At 39.8% G+C, this 24,083-nt stretch overlaps 1 protein-coding gene across 1 annotated transcript; it reads right to left on the bottom strand.

Moving 5' to 3' along the window:
* Positions 1 to 5,971: 5,971 nt before the first annotated feature.
* On the bottom strand, positions 5,972 to 23,576 carry EED (embryonic ectoderm development). The gene is made up of 12 exons (XM_032678277.1): positions 23,436 to 23,576; positions 20,279 to 20,431; positions 14,787 to 14,879; positions 13,826 to 13,891; positions 12,975 to 13,100; positions 12,786 to 12,867; positions 11,106 to 11,197; positions 10,077 to 10,210; positions 8,864 to 8,969; positions 7,904 to 8,062; positions 7,393 to 7,466; positions 5,972 to 6,300 (listed from the first exon to the last, which is right to left on the bottom strand). Exons 1-12 carry the CDS (start codon positions 23,556 to 23,558, stop codon positions 6,174 to 6,176), a joined length of 1,335 nt encoding a protein of 444 aa, XP_032534168.1. The 5' UTR covers positions 23,559 to 23,576; the 3' UTR covers positions 5,972 to 6,173.
* Between the last annotated feature and the right edge of the window lie 507 nt (positions 23,577 to 24,083).

Genomic DNA, 24,083 nt, shown 5'->3' with positions numbered 1-24,083 from the left:
CTTGTCTGCATGTTGGTTCATTTAATTGAAGTACTTGGCTGCAACAAATCAGTGTTCTATGTGCATGCATAGAAGTATTTTTTTGAAACTGCATTTGAAGTGGAAAAAATTACAAGATAAAAAATGGCAGCACTGTGTCATAATTGTGTGGTGTTTTGGGGTGCTGGAAACAAAACAAATGCAGTTTTTCCTTCTTTACCTCATTCTGAAGGGTGATCATGCGACTGAGAATATGCTGATGGTTTTCCTGCTGGTGCTTGCACTGTAAATTCTTTCACTTTGTGGACAGCCAATATTCCTGTCCCCAGCTCATATAAATGGTACAACAGTATTTCCCTCTTTGGCAGTAAGACATTACTGAGTTTGATCTCGGAGTACCTGTCTTTAACTTTTCTTATAAGAAAGTTTAATGAAGAGGAATCTTCAGGAACCTTGGCTATTCTAGAAGAATTATTCCCACTAATTAGACAGAGTAAAATCTTGTTTCCCTTTGAAATAGGTATGGAGTGTCTGATAATGCTGCTAGGAATGGTTATTGGCCCCAAAGGCTGTCACATCTGCTCATAACTTCACAGGATTTTGGGGTGGTCATAGTAATTCCAAGGAGTGCAGTTTCAGCCCGTGAGATGTCTACAGCCACATGTACCCAGGTATCTCACAGGTGAGCTCCAGCTGGCCCTTCAGCTCACTAGACCTAGATTAGCTTGATCAGAAATACTATTTTGAAGAATGTGTCCTGCTTTTGTAAGTTACTTTCTGTAACTAAGGCCCATTCCCAAACCACTGGCACAAAAATAAAAGTTTATATTGGCTTCAGTGAGTGGGACCTGAAGCCTTTAAGGGTCCAGTCAGCCTTAGGTTGACAATTGTCCAGAGAATGGAAACATGCCCCTTTGATGCTTTTGAGCCTGCTTGAGGATATGTCCTGAGTTCACACCTCAGCTGAAAATGGACTCTTCCCTTGCATAATAGCTGTGGAGCTCATCCCGAGGGCCTCAAGGCAAAAAGGGCATGAGCTCAACCTGGGGGCTAGAAGAGGAGAAAAACAGAATATTGATGAAACCCAGGAAAGATGTGTTAAGGACAACCTTTGGAAAGTAAAACTAATTCTGTCCCAGGTAATTTACTGAACAAAGCTCAGGGTTGTTTCCCAAAAGCCATGTCACAGGCCCAAGCCCTGAAGAACTTGATCTCCTGCTCAACTAAAGGCTTTTTTAAAGACACATTTGTAGTCCATATGTTCGTGGAGCAGCAGCAATGAGGGAAGTTAGCAGAGGCCCAAGCTGAACTCCCTCATCAGAATGGGTCATTAGGATCACTCTGTCTGACCTGTCAAATTCTGCTGTAGGGTACTCCTCGTTGCAGTTTTCTACAGCCCTCATTATCTGACAGAGTTTGGTGAAGAACGAGCCCTATAACCTACAGGTATATAAACCTAGGGGCTCTGTTTGGCTAAAGGCTGTCACTCTGAGCTGTAGTAACAAGCTACTTCTGTTCTGACCAAAACTGTATTCTGGTTACGCCATGATGCTGGTGGAATTGTTGTTTGGGCTTCATGAAGCCACAACTAGACCATGTGGGTGGGATGACTAAGTCCAGCATGACCTCTGTGACTGTTCTTGCCTCAGCTCCAGTCATCAAGGCTGTGAAAGCAAACACGTATTTATATGGGTTTTGAATATTTCAGCAGTGTGTATCAAGAACTTCTCCCAGTGCTGTAGCCACTGCAGGTTGGGCAGTTGTCTGAGCCTACTGAATGTGGTAGATGCTTGAGAATATCACTGGAAATTACTTTTCTTTCCTGCTGTGGCTGAGCTCACAGATCAGAAATTCATGGAGGGAAAGACTCCGTCCCCCTTCCGTCTCAGAAAGGTGCCTTTCAAAACTGCTACAGAAGTAAGAAGTGATTAATTTGTACAGGTTGTAGGGATGGCCAAACCGCTTCTCAAGTACTTTTTCTTTCTCATCTGTGAGGCACATGATTATGGTGGGTTACTGCTGAATTCCACCAGTTATGTGAGATCCCATAGTGTGATCATGATGTAGGATGCTTGAGGAAAACAGGCATGCAGTTTATCTAAGAAAATTTATTGTAAGAAAACGCCAGGGTCTTGTAACAGCCCATTTTTGTTATTTCTAGTTCTGCCTGATCAATTTGGCATTTGGTTTCAGCCTGCTAAACATCTTTCCGTGTGGATTCAGCATCCTCGTGAGGTAAGGTCAGAGACAGGCAGAGGAAAGGAGCAGCACCTGAAAGCCTGAAGAGGAATGGGCTCAGGGACTCTCAATCCTGTGAGATCCCAGGGAACGATCTGTTTCTATAGGTATGTAGCTCCCAACAACACTTATTACCTCAACACAGTGGTTTTTAAATGGGAGAACAATATTATATAGAAGCATCACAGTGCCCAGAGAAAAAAATAAAGTAAGCAACAAAATGCATATATTGCTGCTGGTTTACACAGAACCAGATGTAAAATTCATGGCAAGTAGTCAAAATTCTAATTATGCTGAAGATTTTTTTTGTACTTTCGTTTTTTTTTTTTTTTTAAAGTTGCTTTGTTTCTTTACTGTAACTGTTTTCCTGGCACACAGTGCCACAGTGACATTAAACACTCTGAGGTGAACCTGAATTTCTCTGCAGCACTTGTAGAAGTAGTTAATTTCTTGCTTTTTAGCCACGGAACTAGAGCTCCCCAGTACAATCAGTGGTGAAACACGAGCATGAAACACACTAAAGAAAACACACACTCTTATATATACTAAGAAGGACAAATTCAATCCATATCTGCATGAAATTCTTTGGCTTAAAGTTAAAAGCCTCAAGAACCCGATTTAAAACTACATAGTGGTAACGTTCTTTATTCAGTCACCACCAGATGGAGTAACACGCCAGGAAACAGGACCTTAACCTCTGAGGCAGAGAGACTCAACCACTGAGTGAACAATCAGGAACCTGTTTTCTACTTCCACCTGTGGTACAAACCTTCTTGCTGCCTCTGTGCAAAGTCTCTTCCTAAAAGTTAGGACTGTAGTCCAAGCCTATTATTTATCCAATTTCTAAGTTTCTGAAAGTTGGTTGAATAAGACAAAGACCTCCAGGTATCTCTTCAGCTTTTTTTTTTTTTTGGTTAAGGGATGAAAGACAAATTGCTTCAGAAATATTCAGTGTGCAATAACTGATAGGATCAGCAACTTTCAAATTTTATTGTGCTTTTCATGCAGAGTTCATAAAGAACAGATGTCTGTAACACTTGCAGCCTCCTGAAACAGTTTCCTGACTGTATTGCACAGCCTGACTTTACCTCTCCCTCACCTGTCTTCAGATGGGAAACAGAAGGAGTCTATTATAGAATTTGTCAAAGAACAGAACTACAGGTGGCCTGCAGACAATAGGGAAGAACATATATTCTTTTGGGCTATTTTTGGTAGGTTTCTCCAATATTAAGGTTAAACCATACTTCTTTTGCTGAAGAATTTTGGCACTGGAGCTCTCCAGGTATGTTCCACAAAAGCATATATAAAAAAGTGAAAAGGTTTTGGAAAATATTAAATTCTTCTTTAAATTCTTTTTATGATTATAATGATTATAACTAATAGTTCTGTATCTTCCAGAAGACACAGAATAATTTTACTTTTTCTCCTTTTTTTCAGTCTAGAACCTAGGCAACTCTAGAAAGAAAACACCCCAGTGAAATAAATACGCAACTTCTGTGTTCACTTGAGCTTTATGAGTCTGCATGTTGGCAAAGAGGTTTTTTCCCCTTGTTGTGTATCTTATCGATATTATTAATCCTAAAAGCAGATGGGGCTGACTGTTGTAAGGGAGAATTGGCCTGTTACAGCTCTACTTTTACAAGTTCTTCTCTTCATTAACACTTTTAATCTGATTTCAGCTCCATTCAGGTTTCTCAGGGCAAAGCTGCTGGAACATTTGTCTGCATTTTAAGACAGCAGTCTTCAGCACATTCATAAGTTAACACAGAAATTAAAGCTGACCCTAGCTGTGATAGGCCTCTCACCAGTCAAGCACCACCCTTCCTTTCCTTCCTCTCAAACAGAGCAGCTCACTTGTCAGAATGTACCACTTACATACCAAAATAACAGCCATGGCTGAAAAATCCCTACTGCCTTTGTATTCCATTTCACTCACAACCCCGGACGTGGGAAAACACAAAAGACTGAGTCTAATGGCACACTACCACAAAGCATTTGCAAAGGCTAAATGGTACCAGCCTCCAACCCCAGTGCTCTTAGTATAGTTTAGGTCACCCATCAGAGTTCTTTCCTTAAGGCTGCAGGAAGCCTGAACACTCCCACTGCTTTTCTGCAGTGCTCTCCCAACCCCACCCCCAGCCCCATAATGTCTCAGACTCTGCCAATCCCACATACTTTCCACAGAATGAACTATGAGGTACATGGGCTTTCGCTGTTGCATAAACACTGGTTCATACTGTGCCAGCAGTTCTGGAGCTGCAGTAGAACTAAACATTTTCTCCAAGCTCCAGTCTCACCTGTATATCTCTTCAGCTAATCTGTGTTCCAACTCTGCAGGAATTTCAGTTTCCTCCCTTCAGCACTCAGGCTTTTACCTGGTTTTGCCCAACTCTGTGGTTTTACACTTGGCTTCCTGATCATGTTCCCTTAGACTAGACAGTCATGGGCACAAGGAGGAGCCAGACACTTGGGTTTGTGCAAGCAAAATAAGGTCCAGAATCCAGCTCAGTTAAACACTAGTTTTGGACAGAGCTGTGGTACTACTGCAAGTCCCCCAGTAGCAAGGACAAGAATTTAAAAGAAGGGAAAGAAAAAAAAAAGGGAAAACAATCATATATTACAGATTAAAAACTTGTAAACTACTTGCCAGTTCTGGGCTTCATTTTTTGCAGGTTCCCAAGGACACAAATCAAAACTGCCTTAGTCATATTACTTCAAACTGAACAGGTAGTTAATCTAAACAGAGTATTTACAAACTTCCCAAACTGTAACAAACAGGAAAAAGCAATGTCCTGAAAGATAAAAGTCAGATATGCAGTTAACAAGTCAGCAGCAGACAGGACTACTTAATCTACTGATCAGAAAAGCACGCAATGATAGTGTACTTGTATTTACATAATAACTTCATACTTCTTCTCAAGTAACATGTTATGGTGAAGGATAAGAAGGGCACAGTAGGGAAAAAAGTATGTAAATTGTTCAGCCTCAGTAAATATTATTAACCTTCTTCCTCATTCAGGCACACACAGCTACTGCACAATGTCCTGGACCACTTCCAGAACACAAACATGAGCATTCCAACTATGTGCTGACAAGATACACACAAGTGTTCTGAACACAGATTATCACTGCTAATAATTTCTGCCATCTTATCCACTTTTCCCCTTACATTTTTATAAATTGTACATAATTTAAGCCTATATAAAACAGTACTGATTTCAGAATTCCTTATTCCTAAGGCAAGTGAAGCATTGAGGAGGCTATTTGGGAATAATGACAGAGGCAATTAAAATATATTTCCAAGAACTAACTTTCACATAACTGCAGTAACTAGACAGACAGAATTCAAACAGAAGAGCAATGTGATCCACAAAAGAAAAAAAAAAAAAAGCCAGTAAGGTTTTTTCCCCTAATCAGTAACAAAAATGGTGAAAAGCTCATCCTAATTTGAGATTATTAAAACTGAAATCAATTTCAATCTGCAACTATCTTAAGGAATGAGTTAAAAATATTTTTAGAAATGATTAATACATTTATTTATACTATATTCTGAAGTGTAGCATTTCCTTTGTGAGGTCTCTGCGTAAGAGCTTCATTAGGTTTTCAGTTAAAAAAGGCGCAAATACAGCTGCAAGCATAAATATACCAAATTACTAGCAAGTTGTCATACATTTATGTGATAGCTGTACGTAAAGAAATTTCATAGGCCATAAGAGAAAACTCGTGAGAAATAATTAAAATGGACAATTCAAAAAACTTTACAAAAATACTTCTTTTTATTAAAAGCAGCAATTTCAAGCAGAACAATACACAGAATGTAAACATCACTAAGTTCAGCTCCAGCCTGCTGAACCTTCGAGAAAGTCTACACTAAATGCATCTACTGTACTAGCAAGTTAACAGACTATATTATAATTTGAAAATATATTTTCTACTATGAATTAAGAAAAAGTAATTTATCGTAATCTATCCCAGCGCCAGATACTGGCATCATCACACACAGCTATAAGGATACTACTATCCCTGCTAAAACTGGTCTGTCGAATGGCAGCAACACATTTAGGATGAGTAAGAGTCGTGCACCTATAAATAAAAGAGAATTATTCAGCTGCAATGTTAAATCTGCACTTACTACAACATCACCAATCCCTTATTTATGTGACCTAGGAGGAACTGAAGGGCAGCAAGGTTATGGCCTGCATAGTGTATTCTGTATTCCAAATGGGGACTTGGGAAAGCAGTAGTTTAACTGTTCATCCACTGTTGTTACTTATCCACCCAATTTTCACTCAAGAAAAGACTGAAAGCTTATAGAATCACATTATTTAGGACTTCATAATCAATGTTATTTCCCAGCAGTTAGGAATAAAATATTTTAATTGGGTGATTAAAGACTGCAGCATTTTCAGGAACTTCATTCATTAATGTGTACATGCACATATTTACATGGATTATATATAAATATATATAAGTATGTATAATATATTATATAGGGTATATAAAAATATAATGCATATAGTATTTTTATATATAGCATATATCCACTTTATACACAGTGGGTTTTGGGAGTGGGTTTGTTCTGGAGGTGTTTTTGTTTCAGGTTTTTTTTTTCCATTTGTATGTTTAGCCACATACATATCTATCTATATGCATCTTTCTATCTATCTATATGTATACACACATATATATATTTAAAATACATGCTGTAAAATTGCCTGGCCACGCAGCTGAGGAACTGGAAAGCCACACTGTTTGCTCCACACTGTGCTCATTACTCTGTCCTTTCTGTCCTGTCCACACTCTCATTACTCTAGTCTCCTCACCTATCTTGCCTTTGTCATGTGCTACAGTCACCCAGCTCATCTTCTCTTAATTGCTCTGCAAGACTTCCACCCAATTAGTTTGTAAGCCCAGTGAGAAATCAACTCTCTTCTACTATATCTACACATGGTACCCAGCACAATATGAATGGGGCCTCTTGCCACTTCTATAATGTAAATTATAAATCAGTGAAATATGATAAAAGTTAACCTTCGGGGGCTCATGTTTATTTACCTACTAGATATAATGGAACATAACTAGTATTAAACTAGTATTGAAGAATTTCTATAGTTATCAGTAAAGGAAAAAGTAAAGTAACCCAACTCCCCATCTTAACAAAAATAAAGTACTCACTTAGCTTTATGAGGATCCTCTATTTCTAAATCCCAAACATAAAGTTTGCCAACCTGATTGCCCAGAGCAAGCATCTTTAAAAGAAAGCAGAGGATAAAGGAATTTTAAAATACTTTCTCAAAGAACGAAATCAGAATTTTATAAAGGCTCTAGAGCTAATAATTTGTGCATGAATGTTTAAACATGAAAGACTTAAAGAGTTTGTTGGAGGAGTTAGAAAGGCTATAAAATCTGCCTCCTCTCTTACATTTTATCAACCCCTGCAGATAGGGGAGGAATATAACAGTAACCATACTTTTAGTGGAAAATAAGTATTTATTTGGTGGAATTTTTTTCTATCAGGCAGAACCCAGAATGAAAAAATCTGGAGCTTCTCCACCTTCATAGAAAGGCCCTTATAGCAAACCATTCTGTTTCTTAAGCATCACATGAACCAAGACTTTTCCTATGCCCATAAACATGGAATCAGTGAAAAACTACAAACCTTCAAACACAGAAAGCTGACACATACCTTTTGCCAGAAATCCATTGAAAATCTCATGTACCATATGTCACACTGGCTGTAATCAAATCTCCCAAGAATGGTCACATTGGACTCACTGGGCTTGATTTTATCTATATCGTCTTCCATCTTGCCAGGCTTCCAGCAAACAATGGCATTTTCACAAGACTGGAGTAAAACAATGAAAAAAAAAGTCACCTATATTTACAATTTATACTGCACAAGCGGTCTAATTATAACTCTAAGCAAACACTTCATCTCACAGCTTCCCCAATGACATTACAAAACGTACAACCAAAAATCTCACCTCTGATCACAGCCACATCACCAACAATACATCACTGTCCTTCGCTGGGAACCTGATACCCTCACAGCTTTGCCAGCCAACAGGACTGCTGGAGCCCTCCCTCACCCACTTCAGAGGAAGTCAACCAGATGTGCTTAAACACAATTTCATAAGCAGCTTAAACTCATCTTGATTTAGGGATTGTTCACCCAATCCCTTTGACTAAAAGGACTGTGCACTCACCAATATTTGGCACCAAGGCAGTTGGACTGCCTGGTTTAACATCTGCAAGCCACTGTTACTAGTGGACACAGCACATTAAAAGTTACTCCATTTATGGTAACCCTCATCTCACCCTTTAGCAGCAGGATCCCTAATCAGCATCTGTAGATTCCCTTTCTGTAGGTTCCATGCAGATTATGGTTAGCTAGTAACCCTGTACCTGCTAAACCTAGTACCCTGCTAAAGAGCAGAGGTACAACTGTAGTAATAATTTTACTTTTTAAGTGTAAGCTGCTTATCCACACATGCTGACAGCTGACAAAATTCACAATACACTCCACAAAATCATTTGACACAGGACAGTAATTTAATCTGATTCAAATGATAGTAAAACTTCTATTGTTTAGGATCCTCAAAACAAGCAAATAAATGTAATGTAGCTGAAAAAGCTGCAACATTACCTTGGAAAGAATTAGATCTCCCAACCACCGTACACAGTCAACATAGTTTCTATGTATGTCTCTCGTAGAAAAGTCAGGAAAGTGAATTTTCTGGGAAATAAAAGGCCTATAGAGAAAATTGCCAAGTGAGGTTCAGAGAAATACAGAAGCAAAAGTCTAATTTTTAATAGCTGGTTTTAACATATCTCGATGCTAAAAGAATAAGCCCATCTTTTCTAAGTTTTATAACAAAGTAGATTTCATATGCTGATTTTTTCTTTTTAATACTAGGAACAGTCCCTGTGTTCTCATCCTCGTTGCTAAAGAAATAACTAGTTTCCCATGTACAAGACTGTGCAGAGACAGTGCTGAGCAAAACCACTCCTTCAGATGCTGAATACAGCTCCTGTCACCAAATACTTCAAGAATTAAGGCTCAGTTTTCTTGATGCTGCTTCTGCAACATCTAAATTGTTAAATAGAAATGCACACTATTTAAAAAAAAAAAATCATCATTTTAAAAAAAGCACGCTAAAAAAAAGCATCATTTAATATTTGGTAACATTACCAAAAAAAGCGAGAGTATTTTCACAGCTAGTCTCATTGCTGAACATGTTCACTGTGTTTTAGACTCTTCAATTCTCTCATTGGTTTAACTGGAAGTTAAGATTAAAAAGTTGAGGAACTTCATAAAGGAGGATTTATCTATCATGTATCTAATTGCTATGTTTACTTGATAATTTACTCGATAATTTACTCATATCTGAGGTCAAATCAGAGAATGATGAAAATGAAGGTTATTACTATGTAAAACTGTCCCCACCCCAAAGTCGAATAACATATAATAATTAACTACTCCATATAAAACTATTTGCCACATTTAATTACATAGATTTGATTCCCTTGTAGAAATTTTAAGATGATGAAAAAGGCATTGACAACTTGAAACACATGAATTACAAGCCTAAAGATAATAATTCTAGACATTTCCTAGTCGAGCAAATAAGAAATAATTAAAGTATTTAAAAATAAAAGTCTCAGAATCTGAATTTAGTAAAATTTCACTGAAGCAAACATCAATAAGACACACACTCTAGAGAGATTTTAGTACCCAGCACAATATCTAGGTCACACACTATTCCCAAGAACTCTCAATTTGGAAAGGAATTAACCTGGACCATTGATAGGAGTATTTATGTTTTGCAAAGACAACCAAGAAGATGAAGACTACGTACCTGTTGGTCTTATTTGGGTTGTACTCATAAGATTCTTTGATAGCATTAATCATTCTCTTGGAATTAATTCTCCAGAGTTTTAGAGAGTGATCCATCCCACAGGACATGATTTTTTCACCAAGAAGATCATAATCCTACATATATAAAATAATTTTGAGCACCCCCAGCCTACGCTGTATTATATAAAGTCAGATTTTATGCCACCATTTCCATCAAAACAGCATTTTCTGTGTAGAGAATGCAATAAAACTGCGTATTTCAAACAGAAAAAACTAAGAATGTAATCCAGCTCACTGCAAAGCAGCACAGCTTCTTGATAATTACATTTACTCTCTCTCAAGAAAGAGAGGCATATTCAACAGCAGTGACAGACAACGAACCTACAGCTAGTTCTCCTCTCTCAGTACAATCCATAAGAAGAAACTTTGGTAGAATTCCAGGGCTACAACATAGGTGAATAATACATACAGTGTCAGGTTTCCTAAAGATGCACTCCTCACCCTTCAGGTCACACAACAGGAATGGAAACAGTTCTTAAGAGCAGTCTATTAAAAGTTAACTAATCTAGTTGATATTTGCTAGGTATCAGGTGTTTTGGCTGTTAACAGCCACTGAAAAACATTTTAACTGAAATAACTTCTTTCCTTCACTACCATGTCTCTCAAGGTTTATTTGCTTATGCTGCTTTGACTTGGTAAGTTCTCAAGAACTTCAAAAGTGGGACCATCATGAGAAGTTTTTACTCTTTCTAGCCCCACTGAGCTCTATTTTGTTTACTTCAAGGCTGCACTGTGGGAAAACCAGCTACTGAAACACACAGAAAGTGAACACCTGTCCTGTCCGCAAGAGGTGGCCAGATCAATCAAAACACCTTACATTTAAACTTGTCTATCCCCTTAAAAAAGTATTTATGCACTTCCAATTGGGGTTTTTTAAGTAGTTAAAATATCAAAACAGTGCACAAGAGGACAAAAAGTTGCTTACTACCCTTTGTAAATCTAAATCACTGCCCCACAGTCTTCCACTTACTGCACTTAACACCTCATCCCTGTGCCCTTCTACTCCTCCAAATATTGCAACCAGCGTGTCTGTCTGGATGTTCCACAGTCTCAATGCGTGATCTATAAACAACAAATAAAATTACATGCTGCTTTTTATATGTACATTTGAATAATATATTTCAGCTTAACCACTTTCAATAACAGGCGTTCATGTAAACATCAGAAAAGCACTTAATTCCCCTTCACTTGTTAGAAGCAACAGAACTGCATTAACTAAAATTGCCATTACAACTCAACTACTGTTAAGAGTAATTCTGCAACTGAGAAAATGTGCCCACCCCCTCCCCTAGGTACAGCTTCTAGCAGAAAAACACCTGGACCTTTAGACCACCCAAAAAACAAAGGAACATCTGATCTTGGATAAATATGCTTTTATTCGGTCTTCACTTAAAAATAGTTTTATGTACCAAAAGATGCTAGAATTCCTTTCACCCATCCTAACATCAACATCTGATTTTCCATTTTTTTAACCTTTAAAGTGTTATTCTTTATCAACCACAGACCGTAAGGAGGGGAAAAACTGTTTATATAGACAATATGTATTCCAAAGTCAATCAGACTAATCTACTTGTTTAAAGAAAGTTTTTACAATTTCTAATTAAAAACCTCTACTGTATTTCACATTTGGAAATGGGAACCTCTAGTGTATTTTCATTTTGGATTCCATAAGTATACTGCACTGAACTACAACAACACCCACAGTTCCAGAAGGGACACAGAAGGCCACACAGTCCCAAATATTTTCCTCTTTTTCTATTAACCTCTTAGCCAAGCAGTTTTAAGACTTCAAGTACTCTCCTGCCTCATGCCTTCTCCGTGATAGTACCTGGTCCAGAGACTGCACATTAAAAATTGTAGTACTATGGCCAATGTCAAAATGTTACTAAAAAGAGAACCCAAAAATACACAGAACCCAAGAAACTGAATGTTTATAGACCCGCAGCACCAACTTGACAGCTGCAAGCATCAGAGAGGTTCCCACCTCCTGTTCTCATGTAGCCTCATCAGTAATTCCAAATATACTAAAGTCATAGGTCCCCTTATGTGAGTGTTTCCAGCTCGAGCATTCCTAGCATATCCTATTCCTCCAAGGATAGCTCTTGTGGAGATCATTCCCTTACCTAACAAAAATGTCAAGATTAGGAAGTTGTGACTGTTAAAACTTTCTGGACAAGCCCCTAAGACACCATACCAAAAACTCCCTTCACTAATAAGCTTTTTACACAAAGTCCAACTAAAGCTCCCAAGCAAGAGTGAATCCAAGTTTTCCCCACGCACCCGGTGGTGTCTTGCTGTCTGCAACCTTAAGAGTTCCCCACTAGATGGCAACGTGATTCAGCAACTCGGAAAAATTTAATTCAACTGTTAGAAAGTAAAGAGGGAACCCAAGGCTCATGATTCTTCTTTCCTAAAAAGCAGCATTGTTCACAATGCCGTTGCAACACAGGTGAAGTTATGGTTATTGCAGGCCATGGATTTCATGATTAGAAGATATACAGCCATAAGAGAGCATGATTTGCTCTCGACTTTCAAGGCGAACTTGTTCAGTGACACTCAAAAAAAATTTCATAGAGGTTTTGGCCTAGACCAAACTCCAATCCAAAGTATCCTGATTTACACAAAAACAAAAGAGGGTTTTTTTCCTCACCTTTGCTTACAGATAAAAGAAGATTTGGATCCCTTGGATGGAATTTCAGTTCATTGATTGCATTTCCATGGCCCACGTAGTGCTGGGATAGAATTTAGAGACCAGGTTACCATCTGCCCTCATGTTTACACATACAAGTTTCATGCCTTACTGAAACACAAGCTGTATCTCAAAGTTGTAAACACTCACCTTTATGCACTGCATTGTAATAGGATTAATTATCCTAATAATACCCCTGGACCCTGCCACAGCCAAAAGAGGATGGCTTGTATTGCTGTCATATGTCCACGCACAGGTATAGAAATTTTCATCTGCCTACAACATCTTATGTTGAGGAATACAGAACAAACAGGAGATTTATTTTTTAAACAATGTGATTTTATTTTAAGTAAACTTGTTGCTATTTTATCCAAGTGCCCAGGAGTCTCTGCTGGACCAATTAAGAAAAAGACACATATTCAGTTATACATCTGCAAATACCAGTAACATCACCTTTTCTACAGAGGCCAATTCCTCACTTCTGTTCCATAACATACAAGGAACACTTTCTCTGTCATGGCATCACTTTTGAGCATCTTTCTCAAAAAACATCCAAAGACTGGGAATAATGAATCAAGACTGAGTTCACAAGTTACTGACTTGTATACTGCAAGTGATCAACACATGTTATTAATGCTTCAGAGCATAAAACCTATTTCTTAGTCTTTAAACCCAGATTCAACTCACAGAGAAAAACTGAGACCACTGTAAAGCAGTAAAACATTATACAAATATTAGTGTTGGGAAGATTAAACTGATGGAGAATCAGTTTTCATGTATTTTAATACAATATGGTCCATGAGTCTGCATTTTTAACATTTTTTCAGTAGGAGGGACTGTAGGATGTGGGAAAGAGGCAAGACTTGAACCTAACATAAGGAATGCACCACATGAGCAAAGTATTAAATCACAGACAAAACCTTTGTATGCTTTTTCCTAAAAAACCTCTTAATTTTTCATAAAGAAAAAGGAAACATATGGGTTTTAACTTAAAAGGATACATCAGCATCCACGTAGGACTGCAACAGACGGATTTCTCCTTGGGAATGACATTCATATAAAGTAACCTGGAGAAAAAAGCAAAAACAAAAAAGTGTGAGAGACTGCTGCTTATTTGTGATGTTTCAAAAGGAAATCACATGCACCTGTGTATTGACTGCCTGATGGGGAGTGATCGTGTGCCTCTATGGTTTAAATCTCATCCATTTTCCATTTGTTTTCAACAGGTAGAAATGTTTCAGTAAAGCACCACTCCAGGACTTGTCAGCTGTCCTTCCCAGATTTTAAAGTCTATTATTTGCATTCTCTTAAGATAAACTCTTGTTGGAATCAGTTACTGCAGCCATCTCCAACATGACCTGGTCTTTTAATGAGTCACTGATCCTTTGCTTAAAGTTAGTTTAGCACTTTTGGTGACTTGCCAGGTGGAACAAACCTAGAAATAAAAGGCTTGTTTATTCTCAACACTCACAAAGAATGCACTTCGGGAGTAATTTTCAAGACTGAAATGACATAGATCCTGGTTCAGAAAAAGCCTATAAACTCACTCCTCACAGGCCATTAATTTAGCTACTGAGCTGTCTAGCATCATTGCAGACAGTCATTGCAGACAGTTCTCATCCTGTTTTACAGTGTATGACCTTTTCAAAACAATAACATTTATGAAGAGTAATTTAGTTGAGAAGATACATTTATGCACCTTGCTCGCCTATCCCACATGCATATTACTAAAGGATGTTTTCCTTCATGACATAGTTAATTCCCAAATAGCTAACACATGACTTCATAAAGAAACCAAAGGATGCAACTGTCCCAGATAACAGATGCTACATATCTTAGAAATAAAGCTGTTTATATTAAGTATTCTGTATCCACACTAAACACAGGTAACGGGATTGGTTGGAAAAAGGAGTGCATGCAGAACCACAGGGAAGTGTGTAGAGTGAAGAAAAGATTACTCACCCTGTTGCTGCCTACAGTGGCAAAAACAAGAGGATCACCTTCTTTACTGTGCCAGTTAAACTGGACTCCAAACAAAGGCTGGCCATGGTCCTCCTATAGATGGAAAGTAAAATTAGAGATAAAAAAACCAACAAAACCCACAGGCATATAATTGCTGTGAAATTCAGCTATGGTGGTAAACAGTTTAATTGAGAAGTTTCCCTCCTCAAACTACTGGGTTCACATTTAGCATAATTTCAGATAGTGAACAGTTAAAAAGGATAGTTTGGTAACATCACATTTTAACTTGGCTGTCTTAAGCGAGGTTAAAGGAATATTCTGACAAACACACCTCTTCCCTTTCTTTCCCCACCAAGCTTTTAAAAAGTAAAGGGGAAGAACTGTTGTCTCAGTTATGGCCAGAAGCTGGCAGAACTCCCAAGTTATATTTGCAGGTCTTCTATTCTGTTTTGCAATTTTCAGCAAGGCAATCTCTGCATCTAAGGTCATATCTATACACATTTTATATCATTATAATTACTTCTACACAAGGATTTGTAACTTAACAGAGATTAATTACTAGGACAAAGAAGAATTATACTGGTATAAGGATGGAGAAGGGCCACATTTAATTATTTCATTACAGTTAGGTCTTGTAACTTCATCACAGACATGAGGAACTCTCTCCAGCATATCACAATACTGCTGCAAAGTTCATGTCTACAAAGTGTTTTCAGACTGCCTTCACAAACAGTTACCAGAGAAAAGCCAAATATTATTTTTATACAGCTCACATCAGTTTAAACAGAGAGTGGGGGGAGGGGAAAGCAGATATGTTTATGAATTGTGATGAATATGGTGGTGCTTGTTAATAATTGATAACAGTATTTTGGCCTGTCCTGACAGGATGTTTTCAGCAAGAATAATGTTCACCAAAGTGCCTCCCCACAGGGGACTGTCTGGGACAGTGCAGGCAGGAAGGAAGTGTCTCATGACGGCTGTTAAGCAGCCCTCAAATGGCAATGCTTCAGAGACAACACGAGAAGTACTGGCCCTGGCAGCTCTGGCCTATCCAAGAACCAAAGAATAAATTCAAGGAGGGGGTGTGGCTACGGAGTCTAACACCACTCAGAAAAGGAAAGAAGTCTGGAGAAAATTTAAAATAGCATTATTTACTGAGAAAGGCAGTATCTGTTATTAACAGACGTATCTATAAGAGCTAGTAAGAGAAGGGAAAAAAATCTTTCAGACATGAAGGTCTTCCTGCAATTCTTAAAGAGAGGTAACTTTCAAAGCTGAATACAGATTAAAAAGAATCATTCAAAGTTTAACTCGAACTATTACCTATCACAACGTAAAGAACAAACAAATGGATTTATGTGATGAGGGATATGGGATATTAGGAAAGGGACAAGTAGCCAGGTTATTAGTGACGCCAGGACAGAAGGAAAAAGCAAGTATTCAGCATCTGTAAAGCATCATAGTCAAATTAGAGTTGAAGAATGAGGTAAACTGCAAGCCATAAAATTGCATACACAAGGCCATGGTTTTTTGTGTGCCATAAATCTATGAATTTTACTTTGTAGCCTCTATTTTTGAGTGTATTTAAGTCTTCTTTGAAGAGAATGGTTGAGAGATCAAATTCAGAATGCCTAAGTTTTTCCATCAATAATTGGTTGGGTTTGAATTTCTGCTTGAAAGAGTTCATACTGGTGAATACTGAGGGCTTCTGACCCATCACATGAAGGTAACACAGGTAAAATGCATGGATTTTTACTGCTTTATTACAGACATATTAGCAGGGTTTGCACTTGTTCTTCTGGAATAACCTTGTCCTCTGTCATGTGCCCTGGTTCTGATAAATTTAATGAAATAGGAAGAGTAAGAGCAATATGTTTTTCCCCCCTCAAGATAGGAGATTTTTCCAGCATAAGCTGCAAGAAGCTTCTGATTTTATATGTAGGACCCAGACTAAGCAGATCCAGGCTAAGTAGAGAGATACAACAGAGGGCTATACTGTTTCTGTGGTTTTATATTTAAGTACATACCTAAAGTATTTAGTAAGCTTTTTCAAGGAAAACCTATTTTCCTGGAAAAACTTCGCTGCAAGACAAATGTCTTTAATCTACTTACTTGACCCACACTACATTCCTCACACCAAATGCTACAGTGCTGCAGTCTCCAAGAGCACAAGTGTACATATTGCAGTTTTGCTGGTGTTTGATGGATGAAGGAGCCAGGCAGAGGCTCTTGCAGAAATATACTAGGCCATCATAACTGAAGAAGCTATGCTCCCATTTAAACCACCAATATCCTTACTGGTCAGAAACAGTATATAACTATTTTGAAAATACCTGTCTGCTCTAATTTTTGTCCCAACTACTAAATAATGAAGCAGGTTTTTCAAAACATTATACTTCTAGGTGCCATACATCATGGTTATGCTCAGATACCAAGTATGTCACACAAATCTGACACTGGTTTGTACAGACAGAAGAGTGACACAGATGCTGGTCCAAAAGTAAAACGGTGATATGCCATCTTGTCCCTATGAATAAATATGAATAAAGGGTAGAAATATGAATAAAGGGCATAAAACCCAAAGTACTCCAGTTCTTCATGCACCAGAGAAAGAAAGAAGGGGAGAAAACAGACCTACAATTGCTAGAAAAGTAAATAAATAATCTATCAATGGTTAGCTCTGCCCTTACTCACTCAACTCGGGTTCAGTCAAAGAGTAAGACCAGACCTGTTTTTAGACTGAAAGCAGTGAAGTAAATACCAAGCCAACACAAAAAATAATCACCTGCATGAATACATTTTAATACACTGTCACCCACACTGCCAGTGGGGAACCAACTAACCACAAGTGCATTTCCAGTTCCCAGAAGTGGAATCAAGCCATTATGGGCAGTGGTTTTAGTTACCTTTCCTTAACACATCAACAAGCTAGACATGGCATTGGATACTTATTCCCAGGTCAGGGGACAGCGAGGAGAAGCTGAGAGACAACAGCAGGCTGCTTACAACCTCTAAGCCACACCTTAAGCAAAAGCAAAGAGTAGGGCAAATAATTGCCTTGTTTTAAAGGGAGCACAACAAAGCAAAACACACACGGTTTTCATTTGAAAGATCTATCATCAAAACACAAATGGATGTATGAGGATGTGCAACTGTTAGCTGTATATGCTAATTTATAAACTCTATTTCCATTCACTCCACAGAGAGCAAAGATTTTTCAGTACATCTCACGGTAACTTAGTACTGCAAAAAGGAAAAATAAAAGTCAGCTTTTTATTTCCTGTCATTTTCCAAGTTATATTTTTATTTTCTTGATGCTTAAATTTCACCCAAAATAACTTCCAAAGTAGTGTTTAAAAAGCATATTTAGCAAGTACTCAGTTTTTCAGGCTGAATCATAACCATTTAACATTCAAAGCAGACAGTAATAGCAATATTTCTTTTTTTCCCCAAGGAAGAAAAATAAAAGCAAAATAAGAGGGAAAAAACAAGAGTATGAAAGTAGAAAACCACATAATTTATACACCCCTAAAGAATATTAATTTCTATGTCTTTAAACCATGTTGATCCTTCATTAACTTCAATAGATGCATCTTACAGCATAGCTCAAAGACATTTAAGCTCAGGGATATATGCTGTGACATCCAAAGAGTCACCAGTGTCTTTCTAAATCCACATACAGCATTCAGTCATTAGAGTTTATCTCCACAGTATCAGCAAAATTGGTATGGAAGAACAGGAAAAGGAAAAGAAGGGCTTCCTCAATTACAAAGTAAAAAAACAAATTTGGCTGCTACCTGGTCTTTGTCGTAACACGCACATCTATTATTAATTTCGGTTCAAAGAGAATCAGGGAAAAAAGCTAATAAAAATATCCATTTCGTTGAAATGCTACATTTACTCCCTCACAGCTTGATTCCACTTGCACAGGAATCTGTTCCCAGGCCCTGATCCAAATTCAGAGAAGTCAGGGATTGCTTAATGTCACAGGGTGGTCTTTTGGCCCACCCTACAAATGGGGCCTGGGTTGACAGTGAGGTGAGGGAATGTTTTGTTTTCCCAGAAGACACTTGAAAAGTACTAACCCTTTCTATCTGCAGACAGAAAACAAACATGAGTAACAAAACTCAGAACTTGCTAAGAGTTTGGGTGCCCAAAGGCCCACCTCTGTGTTTGAAGTATGACTTGAAGCCACAAATAGCACCATCCGTGGGGGCGACTCACTCGAATCACAGGAACTGCTGCCTACCTTGGTGAAAACAAAACAACTTCCCTTCCTCCTACACCCTGAGAGGGCTGGAGATAATTTTTATACTTCAAGAACACAATAAGATCAATTTGTTTCCCAGATACTTTTGTCAGTGTAACTTCATATCACAATTTCTCCCATGGCAAAGCTCATTTAGCAGGTTTCCATCATCCAAACCTCTCATCCTCTCCCACTCAGGTACCCCAGCAATTCAGTGAGGCAGCCCAAAGACAAAGTTCAGAAACAGCTACATCAGTGCAGCTCAACAGTCAAGTGTGGGGGAATGACAAAAACTTCTTAAAGCAATTCTGCAGAAAATATCTACTATGGAGCTAGCTGCATGCTAGCTAAATATAAAGTTTAACAAAAACTCCATCTTGTTCCAGACATGATCTTTATTTAGAAATCTTATAAAAATCAAATCATAAGGCATATTTACAGCTTTTGCCACAGAAATATCCCACACAAGGCTGAGGAATGAGAAAAAAAGAACGTCCTGGTAGCGTAAAATAATAATGAATGAGAAAACTCATTCAGTCCACCACAGTCTGTCACCAGCGCAGAAGAAAACAGCAATATCCAAAAACACCAGAACAGGGAGTAAAGTCCATGAATCCACTTCTCTTAAGACCATTAGGTGCTGTGTGACCAGATAAACACTACCTCGATCAGGTGCTAACATATAATCACAACACTCACAATAAGTTAACCAAATTGCACTATATAGCATTTGTGATAATTGCCAGAGGACAGAAAACACCAGTACCTGATCTGGTAAGTGTGAGGACAAAGCTACTCCAAAATTGTAGGCTCATTTTGTTTGGTTGGTTTTTTCTAAAGATATTTCAAAAGGTAGAAAAATCTGTACAGGTTCCGTGCTTTGCATGGAGTTGTCACAGGTTTCGTTTTATTTGAATTTGTTTATTCCATTTCTTATATTTATCTCTAGCATCTACAGCTTCAATGAAATACATAATTACAACATCACATATTACTTTGCAAACCTGTACAAAAATGGGGTTAATTACAGCACTACCGACTGTTTCCTATTTCTCAGTATCTTTTTTTCTTCAAAAGCTCGGCTATTCCAAATAAGAGAGGTACTTCTTCCAATCAGCATGGAACATAATTGTTTACATATATTTAAAAGTATCTATCTTGACACTGTCTCACAGTCAACATTTAACATTACTGCCAGCAAGTGGTACCCAGCATTCCCCTGCTGAAGCTCATACATACCTACCTTTAGGCTATTTACACATTTGAAGGAATATTTGCACTTCTTTGACTTCCATTTTCCTTTCCCCCAGCTTTTTCTTCCTGGTGCATTAGGAGTGTTTGTTGGTGTGTCAGGGCGTTCAGTGTTAGTACCGCTTTCAATACTAACGGCATCATCCTGAAAACATTCCAAATTATATAGAATGTCATAAAGAGATCATTAACGGCTGTATAAATTCAATTAATCTTGCAGCACTTGGCCTTTTTCCCTTTTTCTTCTCCTACATAAGAATGGGAGACCTCCCAGCACTTGGTGTTATTTAGACTCAAGTATTTAAATCTATTGCTAATATAACAGCATTCCTCCCTAGAAACAGAACGTGAGTCACATGAGGATTAATCCAAGAGGGAGAGATGTGAACTGTGATCTAATGAAGTTTCTTCAGAATCCTGGTAGCTGCTCTTAAGAAAATGTCTAAAGATAAAGCAGCTGCTTCCCCTAGAAAACATCCTTGATCCAGATGAAATGAGTACTTCTGAAGTACTGAAGGAAGAGTTGTGTAAAAAACATGATACTTGACCACACCAAGAACCAAGCCATTGTGAGGCTTCTGTACACCTCAGCAGCATCAGTCACAGCACAGTTCTCAGCAAGTCAGCACTGCCACCAGAAGAGGAAGTCCCACCTTCCTCTCTTGCTCTTTCACACAGATACTTGCTTCCACTAGAAGCTAAGTTCTGATCAGCTAACTAATCCAAATGGCCCTCCAATCCTTAGCAGCCAGAGCTAAGATAACAATGGAGAAAACTGAAAAAAGAAAAAAAAAAAAAAGGATACCCAAAACAACCCATCCAGCTGCTAAGCGATTTTAGCTCAGCTTTGGACAATTAACAGAAACTACAATTTCATGTGCAGTGTCACTGCAGGACACCACTTTAAAAGGACCTTTCCCCGCACTGCCCACAACAGCACACTTCACTCACATCATAACTGCCAGCCCTGTGCTTCCACAGCAGTACGTTCAGCTCATCAAAAATCAACTTTTCGGGGTTTTTTTCTGGCAAGGTAGTCTGTCCACTTTCTGTTAGAGTAGTGGGGGGGAAAAAAGTTCATCCCAAAGCCACGTAATTTTCTAGAGCTGAACTAAGGGGAACAGAGGCAGACAACAGCCTGTCACTGGAGGAGATTAAGTATAACATGAAGCTGCATTAGGAACTCCACTAGGAGTACAGAATGAGCTCAACCATAAACATTAATACACCAATTCCCAACAAACATTTATTCTTTGTCCCAGTTTCATGTCTGTATCATCAAACACCTGTAGAGGTATGTTGGTCTTTGTTTGACCGAGGACTCTGAAAATCAGGGTATCACGAGGAACAAAAGGAAGAATAATGCCACACAAGTCTGTAAGTGTACTGGCCAAATCTGGAGTCATTCCCTTCACGTTGCACCCCTAAAAGAGCCAACCTTTCCCTAAAATGTGCAACCAAGTTTAACAATTTTTACACTTTTCAGTTTCTTCTCTGTGACCCTTGAAATTTTCAGACTTTGCCAAATTGTCATCTCCCAAGCACACTTGCTAGCCAGAATTTTAATACTTGACAACACTGAAGTTATCTCTGGACTAGCCAGATATTGTCACTGTAAGACCACCAGGTATCCAGTGTGGCGCAACTACACCAGGTATCTGCAAGTACCACATAAAGGACAAACATGCACAGATACCTACGGAACAAAACACACCCTTTCTTTACCTTTTCCAAATCAACATTTCATGTTGTTATTATGTCAACTTTTGTTGTGCTTGTAATTTGTTGTTGCATTGCTTATTATGTCAACTTTTAAACAGAATCCCCCATCTTTCAGGAGTTGTAACAATACTTCAGGAGTTCAGTAACAAGCTCTTGAAAAGGGAATCCCTTCACCATTGAGACAACCCACATCAGAGAATCATATAATCACAGAACCGTTTGGGGTGGAAGGGACCTTAAAGATCATCTAGTTCCAAATCCAGCTGTGGGCAGGGAGACCTTCCACTACACCAGGTTCCTCAGAGCCCCATCCCTCCTGGGCTTGAACACCTCCAGGGATGAGGCATCCACAACTCCTTTGAGCAATGTGTTCTGTGGTCACTGATAGCCTAAAACTTGACACCAAAGCAAACCTGAATGTCTGTCACCAAATTACACCTGGATTCACAAACGCTGCTGAGCAACAGAAAAACAAAACCAGCAGCAGTGGTGTGAAGCATCTTGAACCTGCTTGTCACCTCACAAGCATTTCCATAGCCTGTGGAGGATGTGGTCCAGATGCCTCACTTGCTGGGTAAGTGCTCTAACCAGAAAAAAACCCCCACACTGCATAAAGCCAACAGGCAAATAACACCCTGCACACCAGTACCTACATAAAGGGACTGCTCACTACCTTAAACTAAGTTTACTTTTCAGGTATAACGTTATTCTATATCAAACACATTACCTTTGCTCTGAACACTAGAATTTTACTTAAGTTAGAGATTACAGTCCCCATCGCCTGCTGCCTTCTCCTGCTGACAGGAGTTTATGAGCACCATCTCCTACTCCTCATTCGCCCAAGGGCTGCACAACATAAACTTGTGCCGCGTGTTACTTTACAACGTGACAGTGAAGACACACCATGCAAAACTGCAGGAACGATGGAAAATTCTGCTGTTTTGCAGCAAAAATAAAAAAATAAATAAATAAAAATAAAAAAAATTAATAAAGTCTGACGTTTTGTAGCAGAGTTCGCGACAGAGCCCGCTCACAGTTCGGGCCTCAAAGCCTCCCTCACCCACGTGAGGCACAGCGAGTGTCTGCTCCCCCCAACTCTCCCCGTTCTCTTCCAGCGGGGCCTCCCTCCGGCGGCCTCGCGGGGCGGCCCCCGAGTCGAGCCGGGGCGGGTGGGATATACGCTGACACCCCGCTCCCCCTGTGCGGCTCGTCCCTTCTCCCGCCAAGGACCGCCCCAGAGGGTCCTGGCGGGCGATGTCCCCTCAGGTGGGGACAGGGGGGGGGGACGGGGGCGGCCCCCTCCCCTCAGCGCGCCCGCGCGCCCGCCCCCGCCGCGAGGCCGCGCGCGCGCGCGGGCGCGCTCCCGCCTCAGCCCCCCCACTCAGCCCCCGCGCTCCATCCGCCTCTCCCCCCTCGCCTGGCCTCACGTTCTCGTCGCCGGACAGGTCCCCGGGGTTACTGTTCTCGTCGCTGCTCAGCTTCTGCTTCTTGGCCGGCATCTCCCCCGCCGGTGCCGCCGCCGCCGCCGGGGCTTCTCCCCGCTCAGACATCTTCCCCGCCCCCCACCCGCCGCCGCGCAGCCGCAAAGCGCGGACGGCCAGGCCGGAATGGCTCTGCCGTAAAGCGGCCGCGCTGCCCCGGCGGGCCCCCGATGGAGCGGTCAGAGTGCTGGGACAGCGCCCTTTGCTTTCCTTTTCTTCCCGCCGCGGGCATCCCGCTCCCTCTGGGGCCTCAGCCTGGTGGTAATCCGTGTCATAAACGCACGGCAGCGGAGCGGCACTTACCTATCGCTGCCTGCAGCCCGAGCACGTGTGTGATAGAGAAACAAGGCAGCCCCTGTCGCCACGGGTGTTATCGGCCCCTCTATGGACCTCGTGCCTGAAGGGGGTTTTTTGTGTGTTCTACTCGCTCCACAGAAGTCCTTCAGTCTGAAAACAGTGTTTCCGGATAAGAAATGTAGGCTCTGCTCTGCTGCCTGCTTCTGTACTCCCTGGCAAGCTACTTCTGCAGCTGTAAATGAAATAACTGCAATTGCCAGGTTTTTATTTATTTATTTCAGAAACCACAGGTCCCAG

This window comes from Chiroxiphia lanceolata, chromosome 2 (assembly GCF_009829145.1).
Source record: "Chiroxiphia lanceolata isolate bChiLan1 chromosome 2, bChiLan1.pri, whole genome shotgun sequence".
Taxonomy (NCBI): domain Eukaryota; kingdom Metazoa; phylum Chordata; class Aves; order Passeriformes; family Pipridae; genus Chiroxiphia; species Chiroxiphia lanceolata.
This window is presented reverse-complemented; position numbering and strand designations above follow the sequence as displayed.

Excerpts from the sequence above, each read along its gene's own strand:
- EED (XM_032678277.1), bottom strand. The coding sequence starts at position 23,558 with ATGTCTGAGCGGGGAGAAGCCCCGGCGGCGGCGGCGGCACCGGCGGGG. Across the intron at positions 20,432-23,435 it reads ACCTGTCCGGCGACGAGAAC|GATGATGCCGTTAGTATTGA; the intron begins GTGAGGCCAGGC and ends GAATGTTTTCAG. Across the intron at positions 13,892-14,786 it reads CCACTGTAGGCAGCAACAGG|GTTACTTTATATGAATGTCA; the intron begins GTGAGTAATCTT and ends TTTTTTCTCCAG.